Here is a 26,804-nt window from a genome sequence, read left to right on the forward strand (position 1 = left end):
TACGTCTGGTGCCAACACCAATAAACCCTGGTTACGCCTTTTCCATAGGTCTCGTGTTACTTTATACTGTATTGACAAAGATTCTCGTGTTACTATTTAACCCTGGTTACTGTGTTGACCAAGGTTGTCTTTTCCATAGGTCTCATGTTACTATGTAAGCCTAGTTACTGTATTGACGAAGATTGTCTTTTCCATACGTCTATGTTACTAATTAACCATGGTTACTGTATTGACCAAGATTTCTTTTCCATAGATCTCATGTTACTATGTAAGCCTAGTTACTGTATTGACAAAGATTGTCTTTTCCATACGTCTCATGTTACTATATACTGCATTGACAAAGATTGCCTTTTCCATAGATCTCATGTTACTATGTTAGCCTAGTTACTGTATTGACAAAGATTATCTTTTCCATACGTCTCATGTTACTATATACTGTATTGACAAAGATTGTCTTTTCCATACGTCTCGTGTTACTATGTAAGCCTGGTTACTGTATTGACAAAGATTATCTTTTCCATAGGTCTCATGTTACTATATAATGTATTGACAAAGATTGTCTTTTTCATACGTCTCAAGTTGATAACGTCTCAAGTTGATATGTAAGCCTTATATAGTTACTGTATTGACGAAGATTGTCTTTTCCATAGGTCTCATGTTACTATGTACTGTATTGACAAAGATTTCTTTTCCATACGTTCGATATTACTTTATACTGCATTGAGAAAGATTTCTTTTCTATAAGTCTCGTGTTACTATTTAACATTGGTTTTATCGCAAACCTAGGGATAATTATAAATCAAAATACATCATCACACATCAAAAGAAAATAAGAACTCATTAAAGCGAATCACTTGTTTAATAAATATTTTATTGAATATCAGATAAATTTAAGAGTTGGCACATGGTGTCATTTTCATTTTTTATCCATAACGTTCTTAACTCTTTTTTTAAATTTTTTTATAGTGTACACAACCGAGTTGGAATAAAACCTCTCTTTTCGTGTACATGAATATATAGTGGCGATTTCATCGTAATGATAATGTATAATGCAATACCTTTCATACGGACATAAAATGCGATGTATAAAAATGAAATATCGATAATCTTCTCACAATAAGGCGAGCGTACTTTAGTATGTAGAACTAACAACATTAAGGCCTCATGTCAGATAAAAGTAAATGTTATATAAAACTGACAGATCGGAAACATAAACCAGGGAGATTGGAAACTCGCATATCGTCCTAATATCCATCCCCAACCAATAGAAACTGAGTGTAATTTGGGATTTTTTTTATCTGCTCCTCAGTCTAAAAGTACATCAAAATTGGTTTTGTAAGAAAAGCCCACTGTGATGCAATGTATGTGAAATGTTCAAACTCGCTTACTGTCCGCAATTACACATAGTGGTCGGATGTCTTGTATGCCGAACCCTGGCCCTTGCCAGTGTTGTAAAGACTTTTTTTGTCTACAACTACTCAAATCGCTCTCACAGTTATGTGTTTACCTTTAAGTTATTAGATGCATGTTCTTGTCTAAAAATGATTTCATCAACTCCTCAGTGGTTATGAATTGCATTTGTTTAACGGTTGTGACTTTGGCTCGGGTATGGGTACAGCGGACATGTTGTACCTGCTTAATAGTATTGATCAACGATTTGGAATTTCAACAGTATCATTTAAAATACTAAACAGTGTTGTGAATTTTGTCAATATTTCTTGTTATATGTTTCATAAGGAGTGTAGAACAATACATTTATGTCATATTTTGCTTCGTGGTTATGTAATAGAATTAACCTCACTGCTTTGTCCCTTAATTAATAGTTACACTTAACTTTGGTGTGTAAAAAGTTCATTATGTTTAAACAGTATAGGCACATTTTTTTTTTAAAAATTTTGACCGATATACTGACAAAAGAGAATGCACTTCTAATTTTGATTTTGTTATAAAAAACATTAATATGCTTGTTATTATGATTAAATTATATACATGTATTAAATATTTTAATCCTTAAAAAAATAAAACCAAGCTTTAACTCAATCTTAAGACTTTGAAAGGAGTTAAACAATCAAAATTCGTGTATACAGGGTGTCGTATGTATAGATATGCCGAAATCTCCAATCTCACTGATAGATGTACTACAAGTGTTTGTCCTGATGTGTTTTCCTGTTAATTTTATTTCAATGTCATATAATCTGTTTTATCGCCTGTGTTCAAATCAACAATTGTCAATCATAATCACTTTACATCGTCGATTTAATTGCATTTCTTACATGGTATTGAATCTTTGAATAATAATGTAATATGCACGTATCATTGCTAGTGTTTTCCGAGTATTACATCATACATTGTATATCATCTAATTGACACAAACATAATGACGGATCCAGAAAATTCTTTTAGAGCTTCATGATACCCTTATCATGAGAATGTTTCACAAAAAGCCCAGAGGGCCTTCATCGCTCACATGATCAATTCTGTAAACATGACCACAAACTCATATTTCACATAACTAACTCTTATCTGGCGTCAATTGTTACAATGATGGATTCGATTAACACCAAAAAGCGTATATAAGCGATATCCGTTTATAACTTTCAGAGAAAAAGTAGTTCATGGTTCAATATGACAAAATTTACTTCTTTTGACCTCGTTCGCTATGCTCCAGTGGGTCAGTCAAACCATTTGTACAATTTTGCATCCCAACCCCATAATAATTTCGTTATATTCCGATTTCAAGAAGTGCATTTTATGAATTGTTGACGGACGCATGCTGAACGACACCGTGCTGCAGACGTTCACCAGTGTCCTCTTTACCAAATGAGCTAAAGATCGTATACATGTATTAATTCTGAACCTCATGGAAACACGCCTTAGAAAATTGAAACAAAGTTCTCTGGATCAGCCACTGTATACTGATATTGTCCGTACTCTAAAATGTACAAACTAGCACACGTGTTATCATCAGAAAATACAATATAGATATTATCGAAAACTGTTTTATAATATCTCGAGCTCCAGCACTGCGATGTTCATGACCACACTCAATTTGTAACAGTTTGTAGAACCTTCAACACCTGCCTACTCGATCCGTAATCGATGAGCCTTTAATTAGTGTCACAGACACCTGTGTAGTGTGTGACGCAGATGAAGGATGATAATGCAGGATCTCACTGCCTTCACCATACCTAGTATTCTATAACACCTAATCAGGCACTTTTATGATCACCTGAAGAAACGATATCGAGGCCACTATTCCAACATATACGTACTGTAGGATTATTAAGGTAGACATGCGAAAGAGTGTAAGCCTGTTTAGAATACAGCAATATATGTCTACTCGTCAACATTGAACATGATGGTTACATAACATGTACCATTAAAACAAAACTACTTTATTCCATGTTTTCATACAAATTATAAAATTTAAAAAAGGCATATTCACAAAATAGTATCTTCATGTTGAATTTCGACTCCAAAAATAGAAATTCGCATATCAAGTGATTTAAGAATGAGACGTACATGAGAAGTGACAATGGTACTGTTACTGATGTCCACCTTTGAAGGATTTGCTATTTAATCAATCAATCGACACGAAAGTCAAAGATGGACATGTAAACACAATACCTAATGGATTGGGGTTTGATGATGTAATAAGCTAGTCTATGGAATTGAGCCCCCGCTGTTTCAAAGGTAGAGGATTGTATCCTTACCATTAGGGATGCAATTACTTTGCTCTTGTCTCACTTTTGGAGTATGAGACTTTAATGCTTTTTTGAGCTGACAAAGCCGTCCTATCCTTGCGGTATGGATTAATGATTCATCGTGTATTCCCCGTCTGGAAACTGTATAGCTTCCTGGTCATACATCATTCTAATCACTGAAGACGTGAAACCGCCATTGAGATGACATCGAAAGTGTGCATTGATATGTTAATATCACTATCACTGAACAGGCATGTGATGACCAAGTATGACTTTGTAAACAATGATGAATGAATATCACATCATATTCGGTGCTCAAAACTACAAATAATTATGATGGCGCTCCAGTAATGAGTCTGAATGAGACATTTATAAGATTGCAATGAATGAAAATGTTCAATAGAGATTTATGTTTATTGAAACACGATTACTGATTTATGATTTTGGAAGGGACTTTACAGAAGAGTTATCCTAAAGACATATAATGAACATTCTGTTGCTCAGCTAGTTATAGTGAGACGACTGGCCATTTTGTGAAAAATAATCAGGGAAGGAAAATACCTGCATAATGGTGAACATTATATATTTGTAACTATTACTTATAATTATATACTCACGCAAATAGTCACATTGATTCACCGAAATAGAATTAAGCAATAAGTTAATCAACGTACACAAAAAAACCATGATGAGACCGTACATTTGTACCATCCTATGTTTCTATTACTCCGTTTAAAGTTACGTGTACCATAACTGTGCGAACTCCTTTAGTTTTACTAAATGCATTTAGTCCGACCACTGTCCACCTAACCACACTTACGGTCATGACTAGTGCATTTTAACAATAGATCAGGTAGAGCGTTTGTCATACATTCTAAAAACTTTATCTTTCCTTGTCTTTGACACATGCACTTTTTGAGGTTGTGTGGACTTGAAACACAAACATTTTGACAACAATCACAGAATTTTTTCAGACTAACACAGACACACTAAACAATGTATTTACACATCTGATGAGGCGTTCGTCAAATGATTAGTCTGATCAATACTGTTTATATCACAATGATCATTAGTCATTACACGGTGCTACTGGCCGATTCCTCATAAGACAGTCCAAGTTCGTACGGGGAAGAAGAGGACGCTGGGAAAAAGTTTGTTGCTATTTGAATGTTTTCCTCGCTGTATTCAACATCATCCTCGTCAGCGTCCCGAATGACCTGGATCTGGACTTCGTCGTCCTGGCCCACCTGGAGATCTGTAAAGCTATCCGTGTCCTGGAATTCATACTTGGCCTTCTTCCTGTAAAAGTAACAATACAATGTCACAATTTACAAAATTGATTAATGTACTACAATTAGGGATTCATTATCTCATCGAAATTGTGTGGAAAAGAAAAATGACCATTATAACTAAATTAATGCAAACGCTTCATGTTCATTTTGCATATGATTTTTCTTGCGATGTTTTCAATAACTAGTATTTTTATTGATACACTTTACCATTGCACTTGTGGTATGTATTACAATTGTTGATTATGTTTAGCATCACACCAGCGGTTTAACCTTAAACTAATTATAACCGAACTTCGGGTGGATAACCAAGATGATTGTTAAGACTTTAGATTCTAGAATGATTGCTGATATACAGTAATGTACATGCGTTTTTACCTCTGTCGCTTTCTAGGAGTTTATTTAGGTTATTGATAACTACAGTTACATTTTAAGATTATCTGGCATGTTTTGTTTAAGTCTTCATCGATCGTGTATGATAGTCGGAATAGAAAAGGTAAATATAAAACATCCAAACGTAAAAGATTAAACATTATATTTGTTCTACAGATAAATAATAATCATACATTTAAATAACATAAATGATAAAGGATGCATATGAAGAGAAAAGGTCATAAACACATGACAATAATAACACAGTCCAAACTGGATAATGCGTCTCTGGTTACATTCTCATGAAATGAATTATCATACATTAAAAAGCAGTAGGATTTATATCAGTAAAGAATGGGGATGTGTGCATTTAAATTCAGTTCCTAAACATACCACATAGCTTGACATTTTCCAGGATAGGAAATTAGAAAAGGGGTATAATCATAATCATGATGTCTTATACATGCAGTTCGTGTCTTTGTGACTACCTGAAGACGGGTAGTTGAGGCTTTAAATCATTTTAACTGCTACATAGACGAATAGATACATTTTGCAGAAATATGGGGCAACAAATTTGCATACAACGGATTGTGTGGTGGATCAATGAGAAATGTTTATCATTTAGTATCGAAGTCCAGATTGATTGGATGGATATCATGAAAATATATCATATACATGGATATCTTTAGTGATCCAACCTATCAAGATAAAAACTTAATATATGATGGTCAATTTGGTTATCAGATAAGATAAAACTCATTAAAAAATGTACATAAATATTTTGTTTCTTTGTCGACATTCCCTTATCTTCCTACAGAAAACGAATATACATTCATCAAACACTGCATTAAAAGTGTCCTGTTAAGTAATGATGTGTTGGCTGTCCTTTAAATGTGCACATCCATGAAAACACTTAACAAGAGATCCCAGAGGGATCTTGGCGCCCACCAAAGATTGATCTATGTCTGACAAATGAAAGAGGGATCTTTTCTCTGCTTTTCAAACTTACAATTCTTTTTTCTGCTTTTCAAACTTTAAACTATCAAAATCCAAGATGGTGGTCGCAAAATGAAATAGGCAGAACTAGGGTCCTAGAGGAACCTACATATGATATTTGAGAACAATCCCTTCAATACCTTCTGAGAAATAGCGGTAACAAACTTTAACTATCAAAATCCAAGATGGCCACCGGTCGGCCATCTTGTTGACCGATCAGTCCCAAAATGCAATATGCACAACTGGGGTCCTAGGGGAACCTACATATGAAATTTGAGAAAGATCCCTTCAGTGCTTTCTGAGAAATAGCGGTAACAAACTTTAACTATCAAAATCCAAGATGGCTACCTGGCGGCCATCTTGTTGACCGATCAGTCCCAAAATGCAATATGCACAACTGGGGTCCTAGGGGAACCTACATATGAAATTTGAGAACAATCCCTTCAATACTTTCTGAGAAATAGCCGTAACAAACTTTAACTATCAAAATCCAAGATGGCTGCTTGTCGGCCATCTTGTTGACCGATCAGTCCCAAAATGTAATATGCAGAACTAGGGTCCTAGAGGAACCTACATATGAAATTTGAGAACAATCCCTTCAATACTTTCTGAGAAATAGCCGTAACAAACTTTAACTATCAAAATCCAAGATAGCCACCGGTCGGCCATCTTGTTGACCGATCAGTCCCAAAATGCAATATGCACAACTGGGGTCCTAGGGGAACCTACATATGAAATTTGAGAAAGATCCCTTCAGTACTTTCTGAGAATTAGCGGTAACAAACTTTAACTATCAAAATCCAAGATGGCGGCTGGTCGGCCATCTTGTTGACCGATCAGTCCCAAAATGCAATATGCACAACTAGGGTCCTACGGGAACCTACATATGAAATTTGAGAAAGATCCCTTCAATACTTTATGAGAAATAGCGGTAACAAACTTTAACTATCAAAATCCAAGATGGCTGCCTGGCGGCCATCTTGTTGACCGATCAGTCCCAAAATACAATATGCACAACTAGGGTCCTAGGGGAACCTACATATGAAATTTGAGAAAGATCCCTTCAGTGCTTTCTGAGAAATAGCGGTAACAAACTTTAACTATCAAAATCCAAGATGGCTACCTGGCGGCCATCTTGTTGACCGATCAGTCCCAAAATGCAATATGCACAACTGGGGTCCTAGGGGAACCTACATATGAAATTTGAGAAAGATCCCTTCAGTACTTTCTGAGAATTAGCCATAACAAACTTTAACTATCAAAATCCAAGATGGCGGCTGGTCGGCCATCTTGTTGACCGATCAGTCCCAAAATGCAATATGCACAACTAGGGTCCTAGGGGAACCTACATATGAAATTTGAGAAAGATCCCTTCAGTGCTTTCTGAGAAATAGCGGTAACAAACTTTAACTATCAAAATCCTAGATGGCTACCTGGCGGCCATCTTGTTGACCGATCAGTCCCAAAATGCAATATGCACTACTAGGGTCCTAGGGGAACCTACATATGAAATTTGAGAAAGATCCCTTCAATACTTTCTGAGAAATAGCCGTAACAAACTTTAACTATCAAAATCCAAGATAGCCACCGGTCGGCCATCTTGTTGACCGATCAGTCCCAAAATGCAATATGCACAACTGGGGTCCTAGGGAAACCTACATATGAAATTTGAGAAAGATCCCTTCAGTACTTTCTGAGAATTAGCGGTAACAAACTTTAACTATCAAAATCCAAGATGGCGGCTGGTCGGCCATCTTGTTGACCGATCAGTCCCAAAATGCAGTATGCACAACTAGGGTCCTACAGGAACCTACATATGAAATTTGAGAAAGATCCCTTCAGTACTTTATGAGAAATAGCGGTAACAAACTTTAACTATCAAAATCCAAGATGGCTGCCTGGCGGCCATCTTGTTGACCGATCAGTCCCAAAATACAATATGCACAACTAGGGTCCTAGGGGAACCTACATATGAAATTTGAGAAAGATCCCTTCAGTACTTTCTGAGAAATAGCGGTAACAAACTTTAACTATCAAAATCCAAGATGGCTACCTGGCGGCCATCTTGTTGACCGATCAGTCCCAAAATGCAATATGCACAACTGGGGTCCTAGGGGAACCTACATATGAAATTTGAGAAAGATCCCTTCAGTACTTTCTGAGAATTAGCCATAACAAACTTTAACTATCAAAATCCAAGATGGCGGCTGGTCGGCCATCTTGTTGACCGATCAGTCCCAAAATGCAATATGCACAACTAGGGTCCTAGGGGAACCTACATATGAAATTTGAGAAAGATCCCTTCAGTGCTTTCTGAGAAATAGCGGTAACAAACTTTAACTATCAAAATCCAAGATGGCTACCTGGCGGCCATCTTGTTGACCGATCAGTCCCAAAATGCAATATGCACTACTAGGGTCCTAGGGGAACCTACATATGAAATTTGAGAAAGATCCCTTCAGTACTTTCTGAAAATTAGCCGTAACAAACTTTAACTATCAAAATCCAAGATGGCGGCTGGTCGGCCATCTTGTTGACCGATCAGTCCCAAAATGCAATATGCACAACTAGGGTCCTAGGGGAACCTACATATGAAATTTGAGAAAGATCCCTTCAGTACTTTCTGAGAAATAGCGGTAACAAACTTTAACTATCAAAATCCAAGATGGCTGCCTGGCGGCCATCTTGTTGACCGATCAGTCCCAAAATACAATATGCACAACTAGGGTCCTAGGGGAACCTACATATCAAATTTGAGAAAGATCCCTTCAGTACTTTAAGAGAAATAGCGGTAAAAAGAATTGTTAACGGACGGACGGACGGACGGACGGACGGACGGACGGAAGGACGGACGACGGACCACGGACGAAAGGCGATTTGAATAGCCCACCATCTGATGATGGTGGGCTAAAAAGTTCTAAACGGTTATTGAATCAACACAAGTTAGGGACATTGTAAAGAATTGGTGAAAATTAATGAACTGGTGAGCACAACACTTTCAAAAACTTAGCATTTGACAGGCAATTGCTTTGACAGGCAATTGCTTTATATATCAAACTGATAATACACTGTTTCTTAATTAATTGTTTAATGTATTATACCAAGTAAAAAGATGCTGTTTCTTAATTAAATTGTTTCATAATTATATACCAAATCAAAAAAGATGTTTTTTCTTAAAGGGACAATTCAGTCTAAGAGAACATAAAAATGTGTACATATATCGGAAAAAACCATTTCTAATGGAAATTAGATCAGTCGGTTTTACTATGATATGCCTGTAAAGCCCATGGTTGTGACATGTGTGTAGTTGTTCAAACTCGCTCGCTGTCCGCCATTACACATTGTGGTCGAACTTCTTGTATGCCGAACCCTGTCCCTTGCTCGTAGAGCAATGTAACTTTTGTGTAGAACTGCTCAAATCGCTCTGACAGTAGTGTGTTTACCTTATTAGGTGAATTGTCTTGCCTAAAACATATTTTATCACCTTCTCAGTGGTTATGTAGTTTATTTGTTAAACGTGCGTGACTTTTGCTCGGGTAAGGGTACAGCGTCCATATTGTACCTGCTTAATCGTATTGATCAACGATTTGATATTTCAGCGATATTAATTAAAATATTAAACAATAACGTGGAATTTGTCAATATTTTATATTATATGTTTCATAAGAAATGTAGAACAATACATTTATGCCATATTTTGCTTCTTGGTTATGTAAAAGAATTAGCCTGAGTGAATTGTCCCTTTAAATAATTGGTCCATATATACAAAAGTAAAAAGATAATGTTTCTATTATCAAATCAGCAAATAACTTCTTCAAGTTTCTTTTACATTTATCACATATTCAGTCTTTTATGAATAGTCTTTCTTAGTTACCGGTACTACGTTCTCAGATATACAAATCCAATGATTTTTGTTTGGTATACTAGTATCTTCTCTTATAAGCAAAAACTCACTGTTATAATTTATTTGGTAACATCTTTAATTAAAACAAGAATCATGTTATATGGAGATAAATTAAATCATATTGATATTAAAAACAAGATACTATATCTTAAGAAACTGTAAAGGACTCACAAGAGGCAGTAATTCCATCCTTTTATCTTTGCCTAGCTACATCTCTGTAGTTGATGTAATCTACCAGAAACCTAGCAATTATTCTTAGCACCAGACTAATAAAACATGTCATATGTCTAACGTCCTTCATGTTAGCAGGGAATAGAAGAGTGGCAGATAGGATGTGGTCATCTCAGCAATATATCACAGCAAATTTTTGTGCAGTAAACTCTTATTAATGATAAAACAAATGTGATGTTGTTATTTTTGTCAAGTTTTTTTTTACCTAAGTCTCTCGCTAAAATTGATCAAAATAATATCATTACTATGATGAAGAATTAAAATGAAAACCATAATTAGGAGGATGTTTATAAAACTTCATGTTGTAATTAGCAATAACTTTCCATACAAACTGATTGTCTCTCTTATCCAATGCTATTTTTAAAGATAAGGCACATGGAGATTAAACCAAATAGACTATTGATGTATTTACTCTGCAAATATAAGTTTACCATTATTTTTTCTGGCAATCCTCTTCTTTCTTAAAAGTTTAACCATTACTCCAAAACCACAGTTAAACAAAGAAAATGAGAAAGACCAGGACCTCCTACCAAGTAACAGGCTTTATCCGAGGCCATCCAAGGTACAAAGGGAAGGGGCAAGGAGAACTAACACCAAAGAATTATAAGGAAGGGTAAGGGGAGATAAGTGACAAAAGCTGAAAGTGAAAGCAGTAAAACATGCTAGCCTTAAGTCACAAACACCAACAAACTCACTGGTATATATATATATATATATATCCTACCCAAACAACACACTACTTATTGCCTATAAATGTCTATTCCATTTTTTCTTTGGACATTTTTCTATTTCAAGAATCAGGTATTTTAAAAATTGTTTCTAATGTATGATTATCATCTTCTAATTTTAAAAACAATATATTGTGACAGCGTATTTTTGAAAAGATATAATTTGATTGCAAAATTAATGATGAAATAGCTTATAACAATTTAACAAGAGATCCCAGAGGGATCTTGGCGCCCACCAAAGTATGATCTACGTCTGACAATGGAAAGAGGGATCTTTTCTCTGCTTTTCAAACTTTTTCAAAGATACAACATATATGAAATATGAAACAGATCACTTCATTACTTTTTTAGAAATAGCAGTAACAAACTTCAACTATCAAAATCCAATATGGCTACCTGTCGGCCATCTTGTTGACCGATCGGTCCTAAAATGCAATATGCACAACTAAGGTCCTAGGGGAACAAACAAAATTTGAGAGAGATCGCTTCAGTACTTTCTGAGAAATAGCGGTAACAAACTTTAACTACCAAAATCCAAGATGGCTGCCTGGCGGCCATCTTGTTGACCGATCCGTCCCAAAATGCAATATGCACAACGTGGGCCCTAGGGGAACCTACATATGAAATTTGAGAGAGACCCCTTCAGTTATTTCTGGGAAATAGCGGTAACAAACTTTAACTATCAAGATCCAAGATGGTGGCCTGGCGGCCACCTTGTTGACTGATCCATCCCAAAATACATTATGCGCAACTAAGGCCCTAGGGGAACCTACAAATGAAATTTGAAAGAGATCCCTTCAGTACTTTCTGAGAAATAGCGGTAACAAACTTTAAACTATCAAAATCCAAGATGGCTACCTGTCGGCCATCTTGTTGACCAATCGGTCCCAAAATGCAATATGCACAACTTGGGCCCTAGGGGAACCTACATATGAAATTTGAGAGAGATTGCTTCAGTACTTTCTGAGAAATAGCGGTAACAAACTTCAATTGTCAAAATCCAAGATGGCTGCCTGGCGGCCATCTTGTTGACCGAACCGTCCCAAAATGCAATATGCACAACTAGGGCCCTAGGGCAACCTACATATAAAATTTGAGAGAGATCCCTTCAGGACTTTCTGAGAAATAGCGGCAACAAACTTTAACTATCAAAATCCAAGATGGCCGCCTGGTGGCTATCTTGTTCACCGAACGGTCCCAAAATGCAATATGCACAACTTGAGCCCTAGGGAAACCTACATATGAAATTTGAGACAGATCCCTTCAGTACTTTCTGAGAAATAGCGGTAACAAACTTCAATTGTCAAAATCCAAGATGGCTGCCTGGCGGCCATCTTGTTGACCGAACCGTCCCAAAATGCAATATGCACAACTAGGGCCCTAGGGCAACCTACATATAAAATTTGAGAGAGATCCCTTCAGTACTTTCTGAGAAATAGCGGCAACAAACTTTAACTATCAAAATCCAAGATGGCCGCCTGGCGGCCATCTTGTTCACCGATCGGTCCCAAAATGCAATATGCACAACAAGGGCCCTAGAGGAACCTACATATGAAATTTGAAAACGATCCTTCAGCCCATTCGGAGAAATAGCGGTAACAAGAAATGTTAACGGACGGAAGGACGGACGGAAGGACGGACGGAAGGACGGACGGACGGACGGACCACGGACCACGGACGAAAAGCGATTTGAATAGCCCACCATCTGATGATGGTGGGCTAAAAAGACAGATAACTCTGTATTTAGAGGTCAACACTATTTCTATACTATATTATTTAATTCTCAAACAATAAACTTCCAAAGCCAAGCACTAAAGGCATGCTCACACAATCAAAACATACACCATGCACTCAGTTTGTTCCTGTTTAAAAAGTAAAATATATAATACTGATCCTGTTTCGTCTGATTCATCACCATTTACTGGAATACTTCAGGATTAAAGTTTGTGAAGGGCCATAATCTGGAGAGTTGCTTTATTATACATACAATATTTTTATTGGTGCAATATGAGAATCATTATAACATACTTTATTTCAACCTCCACAATAAACTTTTAAGATAGGCAGTGGCTTGTGAACTAAATGAGGTAATAAGGGTAATGTTTCTGTAAAAGTTCATACTTTACCCTATCCTTTAAGGCTTACATAACTGATAACGATTTAAACATAAGACAATGGTTTATTAAGCCTTGTATATATAAAACAGTGATGTATCAGACTACACCTATAAACATCTATAGAGGTTAATACTGATAATAAATCTCTACAACAACTAATACATACGAATTCAATATTTGAAGGGTCTTCAGCAGCAGGCCTTTATAAACATTGCAAAAAAGAAAAAAAGAAGAAAAATCTTACATTTGCCTGGAAAATGCATCCATGTAGAAAAATGTGAATATGATATGTTTAAATCAAATAGGGAAGTAAGAAGGCAAATCAAACATGCTGAATTGACAGGCACTAGGGGGATCAGGTGACAAGTAATCATGCATATTCATTCTGAAATCAATGTAGCTAAATTTTACCAATTACCTTCATATCAAAATGCAGAAAAAAATGTCCAGCATATGCTGCTGAAATACCACTACAGAAATAATTTGTCTTTTATGAAGATTTAGGGGAAAAGGCGATGATGGATAATGGGCAGTAAGAAAAATCAATAAAACAAACACATCTTACCTTTTCCTTCCAAAAAAATTCTTGATGGACTGTTTGAAGGCAGTTTTTTTCTTGAATTTAGAAATATCTTCATTAGACTTCGACATTGGATCCCGAGGAGACATGGGAGCCCTTTCCTTTTTAGCCCTGTTAGGGGTGTAAAGAGGGATTTTGGTGTCCTTAGCTGTCATCTTTGTAGGGCTGACTGGAGGGGAGGGGAACTTTGTCCCTGCTGTCATTTGTTCTAAGTTAGGCTGACTAAGCCGTCCCATTACCACAGGTAATTTCTTTGGTGCTCTCTCCACACTTGCTGACCCCCGACGACCCCTGATGGTGGGAATGTGTGAACCATCAGTGTTGCTAGGAGACAGACTGGTCCGTTGAGACTGTTGGGCCACTGGTAAGGATGTCCGTTTGCCTACATTATTACTGTCAACACTACTTACTTTTAACTCATTCTTATTAATATCAGAAAAACTTGTTCGTAATTTTGTTGGAATTTGTTGTTTTGGCATGCTATCCTCTGATGGTTTTTCAGCAGGCACAACATATTTTCTAGCCCGATCTAATGTGTTATTATGGTTGATACTCTCCGTCTGTAGGTCTATGGATAGACCACTGGGATGGGACAGACGTGGGTCGTCGCTGGTATCTGTAATATCATGGATGACACTATCACCTACTACCTCTCCTTGATCATAGCTGCTTAGAACTGGGCTTAGTTTGACAGAGTTACCTCCCCTTGCTGGCTTCTTTGGCTCTTGCCTCATACTACCATTTGAGATTTCTCCTCGAATTGCAGCCCTAGGTGTCTGGTCATCATTACTGCTCACTGGCTGACTTGATGAGATATTCATTGATCCTTGTCGTCCATGAGGGACCGGATGATTACGATCATGACTGGAAATTGAATCCTCCTCCTCTGTTGAGATCTGATCCCCTAGGCTAAGGGCTAGTGATGCTGCTAATTGTTCCCCACTCATACCCTTGTGGCCACTGTCCCCTGGTCGTAATGAGTGTAGACCCTTATCTGACGAGACATAGTTCATTTCACCTGCTATCGTATCTACCTCTAGTGACCTTGACTTTGGTGATGTCACAATGTCTCGAGGACTGTGCTGATAACTTTCTTCTTCATCATCATCCCCAAAAATCCCATAATCCTCTTCTTGCTGATGTACTTCCTGTCCATAGTTCCTGTGATTGTGTTGGTGATAATTTTCTCTCATTTCAGATGAGTGAACAGAGCTGACATCTAGTGCCTGAAACTGATTGGCTCCTCTATCATAGCGGTCATTTTCTAGAGCGTCTGACCTATCCCTCTCTGCCATAAGACGCTGAAGAGACAAATGAAGTTCACTGCGACTTCTCCCATCAGGTTTATGATCCCTGGGGGTACTTCTTTCTGCTGGGAGAAATGACAGCTGTTCAATCATTCTGTTTCTCCTCTCTGTCTCTCCACCAGTGAAGTCTATAGAGGAAGCTGGTCGGTTAGTCCTCAATCTTCTGTTAGCAGAGTGAGAGCGTGGAATGTCATTCTCATTGAAGTCATCATGTCTGTGTGTATTACTATAAGGGAAATGAGGGGTCAATGGTCTCAAGTAGTTGGAATTAGAACTTAAGGAACTCTTCTGACTATCTGGCCTTCTCCGAATCTTTATCTTACGTGGAGGTTTTTCTGGACTTTTTGGAGGATCTCGTGTCTGCTGAATTTTGGTCATAGAGGAATACATTTTGCTTGAAGATTGGTACGGAGCATATGATGGTAGATCTCTGGTACCTCCAGCAACAAATTCTGTCAGTTCATGTGTTGACAGATCAGGGTGACTTCCGTAGCCTAAAGTATGAGCACGTACAGGTAAAGCTGATCTTGGCCTCTCTCGAACCTCATTCAGGCTCTCGGCAGTCTCTTTTTCACGACGATCTCTCAACACCTGCAGGACGTACCTGTAAATATGATAAGAGTATGGAAGAAATAAATGAAAAATTCCATAGTATATAATTCAAACTCAAAAGTTAAATAGTCCACGTACATCCAACTATTATAAGCACATCTTGATCAGAATATTCAAAGGTTTAAGTAACCAGGTATTGAAATATGTTCTTTTATATACAATCCAAAACTTACATAATGCATCTAATTTTCTAAGGGTCAAATACATAACACTAAAAATAAATGAAAAAGCTAAAGAAATTTAATAATACTGATAAGCATGCCTGTAAAAAGCAAACTATAACTGCAGATAATAGGCAGTAACTATCTCCCTTGTATTAATTCTGGTGTTAGCGATACTGATGACATATGTTCAATCTGGGGGAGTGTAATACCTGCGAGTTGTGTTGGGAGAGGCAGGCTGTCGGAGTAAGTTATCCTCCCCATTGGAATGAATACCACTGTCTCTAGCACTGGACACCTGGTTAGCTTCACAGCTACTGCCACTCGACCGAGATCGTACAGAATTACCATAGTCCCGTGACCTGTTAAGAACATTGGGTTTAACTATTTAGCCTTTTAAAATTGTTCTTAAATAATATGTTTATTTCAAATTAGGATTAAACAAGGACATAGTCATTCAGATCCCCCGCCAATGGAGATATCAAAGCTGAAGTAAGTTTGATTGTGGAGACTTATGTGTATGAAAAAAAAACAGGAAAAAGGAAGTTGAGCTAAAGATAGATGGAGTATAATTCAAGTAGAGCGGGGCTGCAATTGTTGAATCAGGTATACAGCCTTGACATTTATATTAGAATATGATATTTTCAGCAATGTTTCTATGGTTACAGAAAAAAGCACAAAAAGTGAAAACCTAAAAATAGCAAAAGGCACTACTAGACCATGAGAACAATGTGTCTATGAAGTTTCATGGAAATATCAGAGTAGTACTCCGGAAACGATTCTTACGCAAAAATCTGCCATTTTCAGCAATGTTTCCATGGTTACAGAAAAAAGTACAAAAAGTGAAAACCTTCAAATAGCAAAAGGCACTACTAGACCATAAGACTAATGTGCCTATGGAGTTTCGTGCAAATATCTCAACCGGTTTTCCAGTTATGCTGCGGAAACGAACCTGGTACAAAAATATGATATTTTCAGAAATGTTTCCATGGTTACGGTAAAAGTGCAAAAAATGAAAACCTAAAAATAGCAAAAGGCACTACTAGACCGTAAGAACAATGTGTCTATGAAGTTTCATGGAAATATCTCTGCCGGTTTTAGAGTTGTGCTCCAGAAACGATTCTTACACAAAAATCTGCCATTTTCAGCAATGTTTCCATGGTTACAGAAAAAAGTACAAAAAGTGAAAACCTTAAAATAGCAAAAGGCACTACTAGACCATAAGACCAATGTGTGTATGAAGTTTCGTGAAAATTTCTCTACTGGTTTTAGAGTTATGCTCCGGAAACCATTTGTACGGACGGACAGACGGACGGACGGACGGAACCCATTTGTAAAACAATATTTTTGAGGTACATGTATTAAATTTTTTTTAATGTAAGGCTTCAAGAAATTCAAAATGGGAAAGGTTCTGAATTTGATTTTTCAGGTGTAATTGTTGTATTCCTTGGTCAATACAGCGAAATAGAAAAATATGAATAAATTTGTACTGCCATATATATCAACAGATTTGGTTAATAGAAAGGAAGGCAAAACTCTATTTAAGCAGGCTAATATACATTGTATGCTTACTGTAAATCAGCATCTACTTAGTATTCAACTGTAATGCTAGCAAATGCTTTGAAAACTTATTTATTGCAGGATATATCTTATGAATAATTAATTTGTGATTTACAGTAAACAACACCATATATAACTGTACAACATTCACATCACCAACACAACACATACCGATCTATAGGAACCTTGTTGACGTTCATAAACTGCATGGCATGTTCTAGGTCATTGTTCATCATGCCCAGAAAACTCTTCAGTCGAGATAGAGCTGTATCTAGGTAGTATCGGTCAGGATGGTCTGGTCCAGTGTATTTTATCATATTCTACAATCAGATACATCACAGACATCACACAACACTAACTGACACAGGACCTAGTACCTGGTCATACATATTTAAGAAAGTTTGATAATTTTCTAACACACAATTTTAAAGCCATGTCTGAAGATTTTAGCATCCAAAGGCTCACTTGTTCAGTTACACATATATCTGTATAGTATAGAAGTATGAGATATAAGGGAGGTAACTACACCTACTTTAATCAGAAGTGAGTATTTAGGAATCTGTTGTAAGGGAGCCAGAAGTAGAGGAATCACACTGGAAGTTGCTAAGCTGGAACTCTGAAACATATAATAAATGTAAATTTTACCATATTTTTTTTAACTCTTCCTCACATTCCATAAGAATTCAGTTGAACTTTCCATCGCAAAGCAACAAGTCATGCATATATATCTTTAATTCATCTAAATCTAAATCATATGTAAATAGACCTACCCCCATGTTATCTCAGAAGGAGTATATGGACTTATGTCCATGTAATCTCTGGAGGAGTATATAGTCTTACTCCTATGATATATCTGAAGGAGTATATAGATTTACCCCAATGATATCTCTGATTAAGAATATAGAAGTATAAAGACTTACCCCCATGATATCTCTGAAGAAGTATATAGACTTACCCCCATGATATCTCTGATTAAGAATATAGAAGTATAAAGACTTACCCCCATGATATCTCTGATTAAGAATATAGAAGTATAAAGACTTACCCCCATGATATCTCTGAAGAAGTATATAGACTTACCCCCATGATATCTCTGAAGGAGTATATAGACTTACCCCCATGATATCTCTGAAGAAGTATATAGACTTACCCCCATGATATCTCTGAAGAAGTATATAGACTTACCCCCATGATATCTCTGAAGAAGTATATAGACTTACCCCCATGATATCTCTGAATGAGTACATAGACTTACCCCCATGATATCTCTGAAGAAGTATATAGACTAACCCCCATGATATCTCTGAAGAAGTATATAGACTTACCCCCCCCCCCCATGATATCTCTGAAGGAGTATATAGACTTACCCCCATGATATCTCTGAAGGAGTATATAGACTTACCCCCCTGATATCTCTGAAGGAGTATATAGACTTACCCCCATGATATCTCTGAAGGAGTATATAGACTTACCCCCATGATATCTCTGAAGGAGTATATAGACTTACCCCCCTGATATCTCTGAAGGAGTATATAGACTTACCCCCATGATATCTCTGAAGGAGTATATAGGCTTACCCCCATGATATCTCTGAAGGAGTATATAGACTTACCCCCATGATATCTCTGAATCGTGCTGACTGTGTAAACCAGTAGTTGATGTTGCTGATCACAGTAGGAAAATCATTGATGTAATCTTTGTATACAGACAGACCTTCTCCCTGGAAAACATAAACACATTATATATAAAAATGAACAAGGCTAAGAGGTCAATGGGCCTAACAGTCACTTCAGCATCTCTAATTTATTCTATTTTATTTATGAGTTAAATTTAAGAGACAGCCAAAATTTAAAACTTGAGATATAATTTACCAGGTACCCCTTTACCCCCCTGTCAGAGTCGTCATTACAACTGAATGTCTCACCTCCTGTGTGTCTGTAAACTTTACAAACACATCCCCAATCAGCCCTGTGTACTTCCACTTCAGCATCCGCTCCTCCATCTTACGTAACATGATACAGTGCTGTTCATACAGGTGTGGCAGGTACGAGGGGAACACCGTACTGAGGTCACGCTGTGTCATCAGCTCCTCCTGGCGGATTGGTCGGATTACGGCATCAATCAGGGTCCATAACTGTGAGCAGTACGACCTCTCTGCACTAATGGCTTCCTGGGCACACTTCTCTCTCTGTACTATAAGGCAGTGTAATGATAAACTGTTAATACTACATATCTGACAACATTAACACTAGTAAAACATCTCTCTCTGAACTGTAAGACAGCATATTGGTAAACCTACTACATTCGTAACAACATTAACACTGGTTAAACGTCTCTTTCTGTAGGACAGTTTAATGATGAACGTGTAATTATGACTTTTCTCTTTTGTTCTGAATTCCATGGATGTATAGCCAAACTTCCTCCTCTGAACTGTATAGACAATAGAGTTAATTAACATTACCATTACTTTCTGACACTTCTTTTAGCTGTTTCAGATAACATATGCTTAGAATTATTCTATCTACTGAATTAAAACTAATTTTCATTTCGCTTCTTCATTTTGTAGTGTTGGGGATGAACACCTTATAATAAGTTTGTTGTTGCAAGCCATTCCATATAAGAAGATATTTACATATTTTGTGTGCTGATTCAATCACTATGTATTTAAACATCCAGGACAGAAGTAAAAATTAAAAGTGATGTTTTTAATAGAAATTTTAATTTTCAATAATGTATTCAACATGATCCAAAAAAATGCGAAAGTTTATCTTCACAAATCAATGCCTACACCATTCCTTATTGAAAGGAATTTTCATTCAATTTTACAAAAGAAAAAGTTGCTTTTCAGTCGATACCAACATTAGCATAAACTTTATTGTTTTACAAGAGTTTATACAGACAATTTATCAAACTTAAACAATCATTTATAAATATAGCTTTTGAAACACTGTACCTTCTTCCAGAACTTTCTCGTGTGGAGGGATTTTCTTAGAAAAGTGTGCTTTGGCATCTGAAAGATCTGCTTGGTGAGGAAGGAAGAATATGAGGACAGGAAAATGTAAAACAACAAGAGGGGTAAAATCAGGGACTTGGCACAAAATTAGAATGCATTACATTTAAATTCTGTATCATTTTGATGTTTGATTCATGATTCATGATACATGGGTTTGAAGTAGGGTGTGCTCTCTCTCTAGTCTTCAAAGAAAAGTTTTGCAGGCCTGTGATTGGTACAAATTTGTTCCCCTGAGCTGCTTTCATTTTACTATGAGATAGTCCAGGAGTGTCGAGATTGTAAGTTATCAGAACCCCTGGAGTATCGAGGATGTCATGTGCCAAGCCCTGCAGGAAAAACCACAATAATACTTTCTATTGCAGATCCAGACCTTTTGTGATCACTGTTCAGTTTTGTTCCTTTTGTTATTTATTTTTTGTTTCATCCCATTTCTAAGAACTCTTCTGTCACATTAAAATGTGTTAATTTATATCAAATTTTGTTAGAAGGTTTTTTTGTCATGTACATGAAAAGCATTAATCAATTTATACATGTCTGGATTTGCTTCTGACGTATTGAACAATTTCAAGTAAAGTTCTTGTGAAAGGGAATTGGAGCAGTGAAACCAACATGCAATGATGGAAGACTTAAAAAAATTTAACATGCAAAAATAAGAAAAACAGATAAAGATACTTATGTATCAATATACAATATATATATCAAATCTATTAAGACATAAATTGGGTTTTTTTCAGGAAAATCAGCAGTGATATGGACCAAACAAGAAAGATAAATAGAAATTCGTCATTAATAATTTGGAAGTTGAATAAGATACGTACGGCTGTTGTCCATATTAAGTGATGCCAGTCTTGCATTCTAAAAGAGAAAGATGTTGTTTATCAATTCAAATTAAAAATTAATCTGACTCTTTTTTATAATCCAAAACAATTGCAGAAATATAATTGAACATTGTCTTTTTTGACATACATATATATTAAAAATACTGTCAAAATCACAGTTATTTGTGTGTAATTACCTCCCTTACACTGTAATGCACATAAGAAGTGTTGGTATAGTTTTGTCTAAATTATCTCCCTTGCACTGTAGTACACAATTCTGTTAAACTATCCAATGCATACAAATAAGTTTTCTTTCAAAGCCATGTGCTTCAGCATAGTTATGAAATAATAGCTAGGAATGAAAGTTGTATCTTGTTTACATGTTATATAACTCTGTTTGATAAAAATTTGAAAAAATAAAATAAATACAAAAAAAAATAAAATAAAAAATGAAATTATAGTTGTATCAAAAAATATTTAATTCTTTTAAATTTAAGATATGTTGTATGAGAAGAGGATGTGTGGTTATAGTTTACTATACATTACAGTATTGTATAAGAACACAGATAAATTAAAGCTTTATTTGTACCTGTGCATGTCGAATCGTTTCGTCATCGTCACTAGAGGCTGACAAGTCCAGATGTAGGCACTTCTCGTGTAGTGCCTGGGATAGGTTAAGGCTCTTACAGGCTAGGGCTGTCACTGACTGACTGTCTGAGTCTTCAGCTAAAGGACACCAAACATCACAACAACATACTTTAATATCATAGCAAATAAAATATCATAAAACTTTAAAGAAATGTATCACATGATAATTAACTATTTTATCAATTTTAGTACACAAAAGTAGCATACTTTAACATCAGAACACTTTAAATCATTATGTAAATCCTGGATTACATATCAGGTGTGATTAAATACATGTTGATATTTAAAACTGAATAGCAGATTAACAGATTAGGATTAACTTTAAATGTTAACAAAATCATGAACATGAGATAAACTTGTTTATCAACCTATGTTCTGAGTGAGACTAAAGCCGTATAGGGTTGGGGTGGGGACACTCATGTCACAAGTGTGTCCACTTAAATAGATACAGACTTTTGTCCTGATAGAGACAAGTCGGATAGTTTCGGGATGTGGATGCTCATGTCTTAGTGTATGTGTATCAAAGGCCTTTGTCCTGAATGAGACCAAATAAGAGGAGAATACATACTTAGTCTCACAGTATGTCCATTACTATAGATACTGACCTTTGTCCTGAGAGAGACTGGCCAGGTAGGGGTGGACCAGAGGGGACACATCCTTAGGCTGGACCTCACTGCCTCTCTTTCTTGGCTGTACCTGGTATCTGTAAAATAAAACCATGATAGCTATTAGAATCATGAACTCACTACATGGATACTTCTATGATGAAAAGCTTGCAGCATAAACAGCTGAATTGAAAATCTCAATGATGGAATATAATTTGTAACTTTACATGCATATAGATTTCTTGACTATGAAATATGTCACTAAATGTTACAGTTTCATGTTAGTTACATTGGGTTGTTTGGTTTGGCAATAATTAATTCTTAATGCCTTATTACAGAGTATTAAAATACTGCAGTCTCCCTTGAATGTGAAGTGTTGCATGTGTAAGGTGATTATATCCTTTCTGAAACTTAAGTTTGTGATGTGTATAGTGTTATCTCAAACACCACACCCCGCCAGTACTGACACAAGGTTCCTTTTACTTCAGATTGGATAAATCAGATCAGCACAGACCACTCAAACCCCGACCTTATCTATGTTTTAGGTACCTAGCCTGGTCAGCGACAATGCCTATGTTTTGAAGTTCATTCAGGAATGCTTCCTTGTCGAAGGGTTTCACACTGTCTACTTTGGCCTCCAGGGACCGTTGAGCTTCGGACACATCCTTCAACTGACTCGACAGATTCTCTATCTCAGTCTGAAAATGTAATGAGAAAAGTTAAATGCATTTCAGTTTTATCAAATTCTGTTTTGAACTTTAGGTACTGACTTGACCAGAGCTGTAACATCATGGTGATCATTTATCTGGTCATGGTCATATGCTTTTCTCTCATCATACTGATACTTTATTAACCGACACACTCTAATATCTGACACATTTTAATTGAATATTTCAGAGTCTGCTTAGTCTGGAATGTGTCATTATAATTTGAAAAAGATTTAAGATAAGATGTAGCAATACACATCACACATTTAATGGAAAAGAACAAAATTTAGAAATTTACATACTTCTTTGACATATAACCTAAGTAACGATAAATCATTTAGAAACATGACCTAGATAATTCTAAAATGTCCAAAATGACAGTGGGAATATGGTTACATCAACGTGACTCACTGTTTATTTTCATGTTTGTGCTCCAAAATTTATTGAAAAGATATGACATGAAACTTACCAGCTCAATTTCGAGGGTAATAAAACTGAATATTATCATGAAAATTTGCTCCAGTCTATTTCACATGTATAGCATCTCCACCTGGTAACTACACCTAGTTTATTGTGTCTATATATTAGTCCTTGTTCATTACTTCCCTCTCGTCCTAGTGTATAATATACCTGGTATTTGTGAGGACATGAAGTCACAGACTATTACATTTTGTTTATATATAGACTAAGGATGATAAGCAATTTTACATGTAACACACCCTACTCTGGGAAAAATCTATATAGTAAGTCTGAAATCCTTTATCTAAACTGTTTAATGTTCTATTGTACCTACATGACCAGCGTTACAAAGGTTCGTACCATAAGACCAGCTAAGGAGATCTGGCAAGTCTAAAACTTGATCTAAATCCGCACTGTCATTAATACTGTGGGCCAAGCATTGAAAATGAAGAGATACACACAACTCCAAACATTTTGAAAACCTATCTGATAAAAGTTTTAGATTTTAACCTTCACAAGATCTCCTATTTAACCTTCTTGTGTTACACCATTCATTCAGATCCAAATATAAAACCAATGTTACAATGTCGGCCAGGATCTGTTAGAACAGGAGTATGTAATTAGATGTGAAGGAGAAAACAAATCATTCTAAAACACATCAAAGTGAGATGTCCTCCAGATGTCCTTCTCTACCAGGTGCTACCACGTGGGAGATAATGTCAGGTTTACCCTGGGATACAAGTGGGACACGATCGTATTCTATTCTAGTAGAGACATTTGGAAATGTATATAGTACCTGTGTCCTCCCATCCCCTCTTCCCTTCCCAGAAGATTTACTTATCTCAAAGTCTTTAGATTTTAACGTATGAATAAAATTGAGTTTCTTCCTTTTATTAATTACAGGACTGAGGTTTATGTCTGAAGTTTTCTAACCAGGGGGAGATAACTTGACATCAGAATTTAAATATTGGTACTAATTCATTGTCTATTCTGCTTCAAATAGATTCCAAATATATGTACTTTGTACTAACTTAAATGATACAGTCATTTGGACTGTAAAAACCCCAAATTCTACCAGTCCCAATATTTAACCACTAGTCTAAATTAGGTTTACAGCAGTTTTCCTTCAGCACTTCAGTCATGCTCAATTTCATGGTCATTGGACTATAGTACTTTACAAAGTAAGTCAAAGACTGAAAGAGTGTTATTGGCGCGGTAACCATATCATATAAAACAGATGTAATTCATACAGTATACATGTACTCAAGGGATTCTGGGTATTAATTCCCATGGTTACTATCACCATTGCATCATAACCCTGCCATGGTATTATAAAATTATCACGCCCCTCAATAGTCAGGCTTTTATCATACACTGCAGTGATGAAGAGTACTTAGGTAAATTTTATAAAAAAAACATTTTTCAATATTCAAGATAGAAGTGCTTTTCTTGAATTATTAATCCATGGCAGAGTGAACTAAATCAGTCAACTCAAACTCAAATGTACTTATCACACTTAAAACTCTGCTATTTCAATTGATATGCATGTTAAGTCTCAAGTGACCTTAAAACTCCACATAAAAAAGGTATGCATGACTTAAAAAACCCTAAGATATTTACTTCACCCTCAGATCGTATCGGAGATAGGAATCACAAGGTGTATTTTCATTTTGTTTACAAAAGTACCTTACTGGGCCCATTGAAGTATAAAGCTATATATAAAATATTGTTTAATGTACCATAGACATGCCAGGGATATAAATCGTGGCAAATTTTCTCATACATCTCGGATCTCGTGTGGTCATGACTAATACCACAGTTGAGAAATCAAGTCAAATCCACAATTTATTATATGTTGCTCTTCAGAAGTACTGTATAATATTTATACTGTATTTAGATAACTACAGAAATTGGAACTCGAAAACTATATTCAGTTAGTCCATTTCCATAATTTTATCAAGAATTATGTGAAGTCAAGATGGTAAGAGATAATGAAACAAACCAAAAATTAGGACATGTATCAATACCTAGTATATTTACAATACAAACAGAAATTACTTTTATTTATATCTTATTTAAACATACCAAACTTCAAAGAAGGAAAAGTATTAATTATCCTGCAGCTTGAGATTGATTTTATAAGTGTGTTGATGTGTGTTCTGATAGTTAGAAGGTGACTGCCCCTTAAGAACTACCAATAAAACAGTTGGTAGATGTACAGTCAACAGTACAGGTTTTTAGACATGGTGGCTGAGTGGTTAGATGTCCAAACATCTTTTAGGTACCCCTTTGTTACAATTTGCTCTGGACACTGATTATGACAGTAGACAGTACTGGTACAAAATAAGCTACATCATAGTACACATTTACTAAAGTTGACAGTGCTATTACAGTACATGCCTCAGTGTTATAGTAAGTTCAACATAGGAATTTGATAGCTAAAATGATTCATACACACAGGGCAATGCCATTTGTCATTTAGCCAAAAGGTTTGACATTCCAATTTATAAGTACCATTGAATTCATTGGATTGGACAGCCTGACTACCGGCACTGGTCAAACAAAACTTGTATGTGCTACACAATACATCAAACACTTCAGGCAAATGTAATTTCAAACCTGTTTAACGACAAAATGAGAGTGTATCTGTCATTGAATAATAAGTGTCCATAATTATACGCACTCAATGTAAACTGGTTCTTTGACCAAATGACCTGAACTGGACAATTTTTGTGGAAATCAAATTAGTTTCAAGCATTTCTAAAACTGGAATGATTTGCATAAACAATTAACATAACTTTTATAACTGACTAATGTACCGCTAAGGAACCTGATGATATTTGTGTTGACAATATAGCTAGCATATCAACATTATCATTCAGTCATCACTGTTTTGAAAATACAAATAAAAATTGTATATTAATTACTAGGATGATCAGTTATATGGCTATAAATTAAGAGACTAATACAAATAATGTGACAGCTAGAGTTCA

General features: G+C 36.0%; 1 protein-coding gene across 6 annotated transcripts in view; it reads right to left on the reverse strand.

The window, feature by feature from the left end:
* Positions 1–852: 852 nt before the first annotated feature.
* Positions 853–26,804, reverse strand: part of LOC138318893 (uncharacterized) — a 40,360-nt gene continuing 14,408 nt past the window's right edge. For 3 of the 6 annotated variants that reach the window (XM_069261695.1, XM_069261700.1, XM_069261701.1), the window contains exons 4-15: positions 23,195–23,343; positions 22,646–22,743; positions 21,982–22,118; positions 21,393–21,429; positions 20,515–20,580; positions 19,486–19,754; positions 19,174–19,281; positions 18,094–18,177; positions 17,733–17,881; positions 16,214–16,363; positions 13,907–15,832; positions 853–5,003 (exon numbers count right to left, since the gene is read on the reverse strand). In XM_069261695.1, coding sequence (XP_069117796.1) covers positions 4,781–5,003; positions 13,907–15,832; positions 16,214–16,363; positions 17,733–17,881; positions 18,094–18,177; positions 19,174–19,281; positions 19,486–19,754; positions 20,515–20,580; positions 21,393–21,429; positions 21,982–22,118; positions 22,646–22,743; positions 23,195–23,343 — 3,396 coding nt within the window. In that variant the 3' untranslated portion in view covers positions 853–4,780. Of the gene's footprint in view, positions 5,004–10,701; positions 10,714–13,507; positions 13,542–13,906; positions 15,833–16,213; positions 16,364–17,732; positions 17,882–18,093; positions 18,178–19,173; positions 19,282–19,485; positions 19,755–20,514; positions 20,581–21,392; positions 21,430–21,981; positions 22,119–22,645; positions 22,744–23,194; positions 23,344–26,804 lie in introns of all 6 variants that reach the window. The other 3 variants (XM_069261699.1, XM_069261698.1, XM_069261696.1) reach the window with 3 other exon arrangements.

Source organism: Argopecten irradians, chromosome 3, assembly GCF_041381155.1.
Source record: "Argopecten irradians isolate NY chromosome 3, Ai_NY, whole genome shotgun sequence".
In the NCBI taxonomy this organism is placed as follows: Eukaryota; Metazoa; Mollusca; class Bivalvia; order Pectinida; family Pectinidae; genus Argopecten; species Argopecten irradians.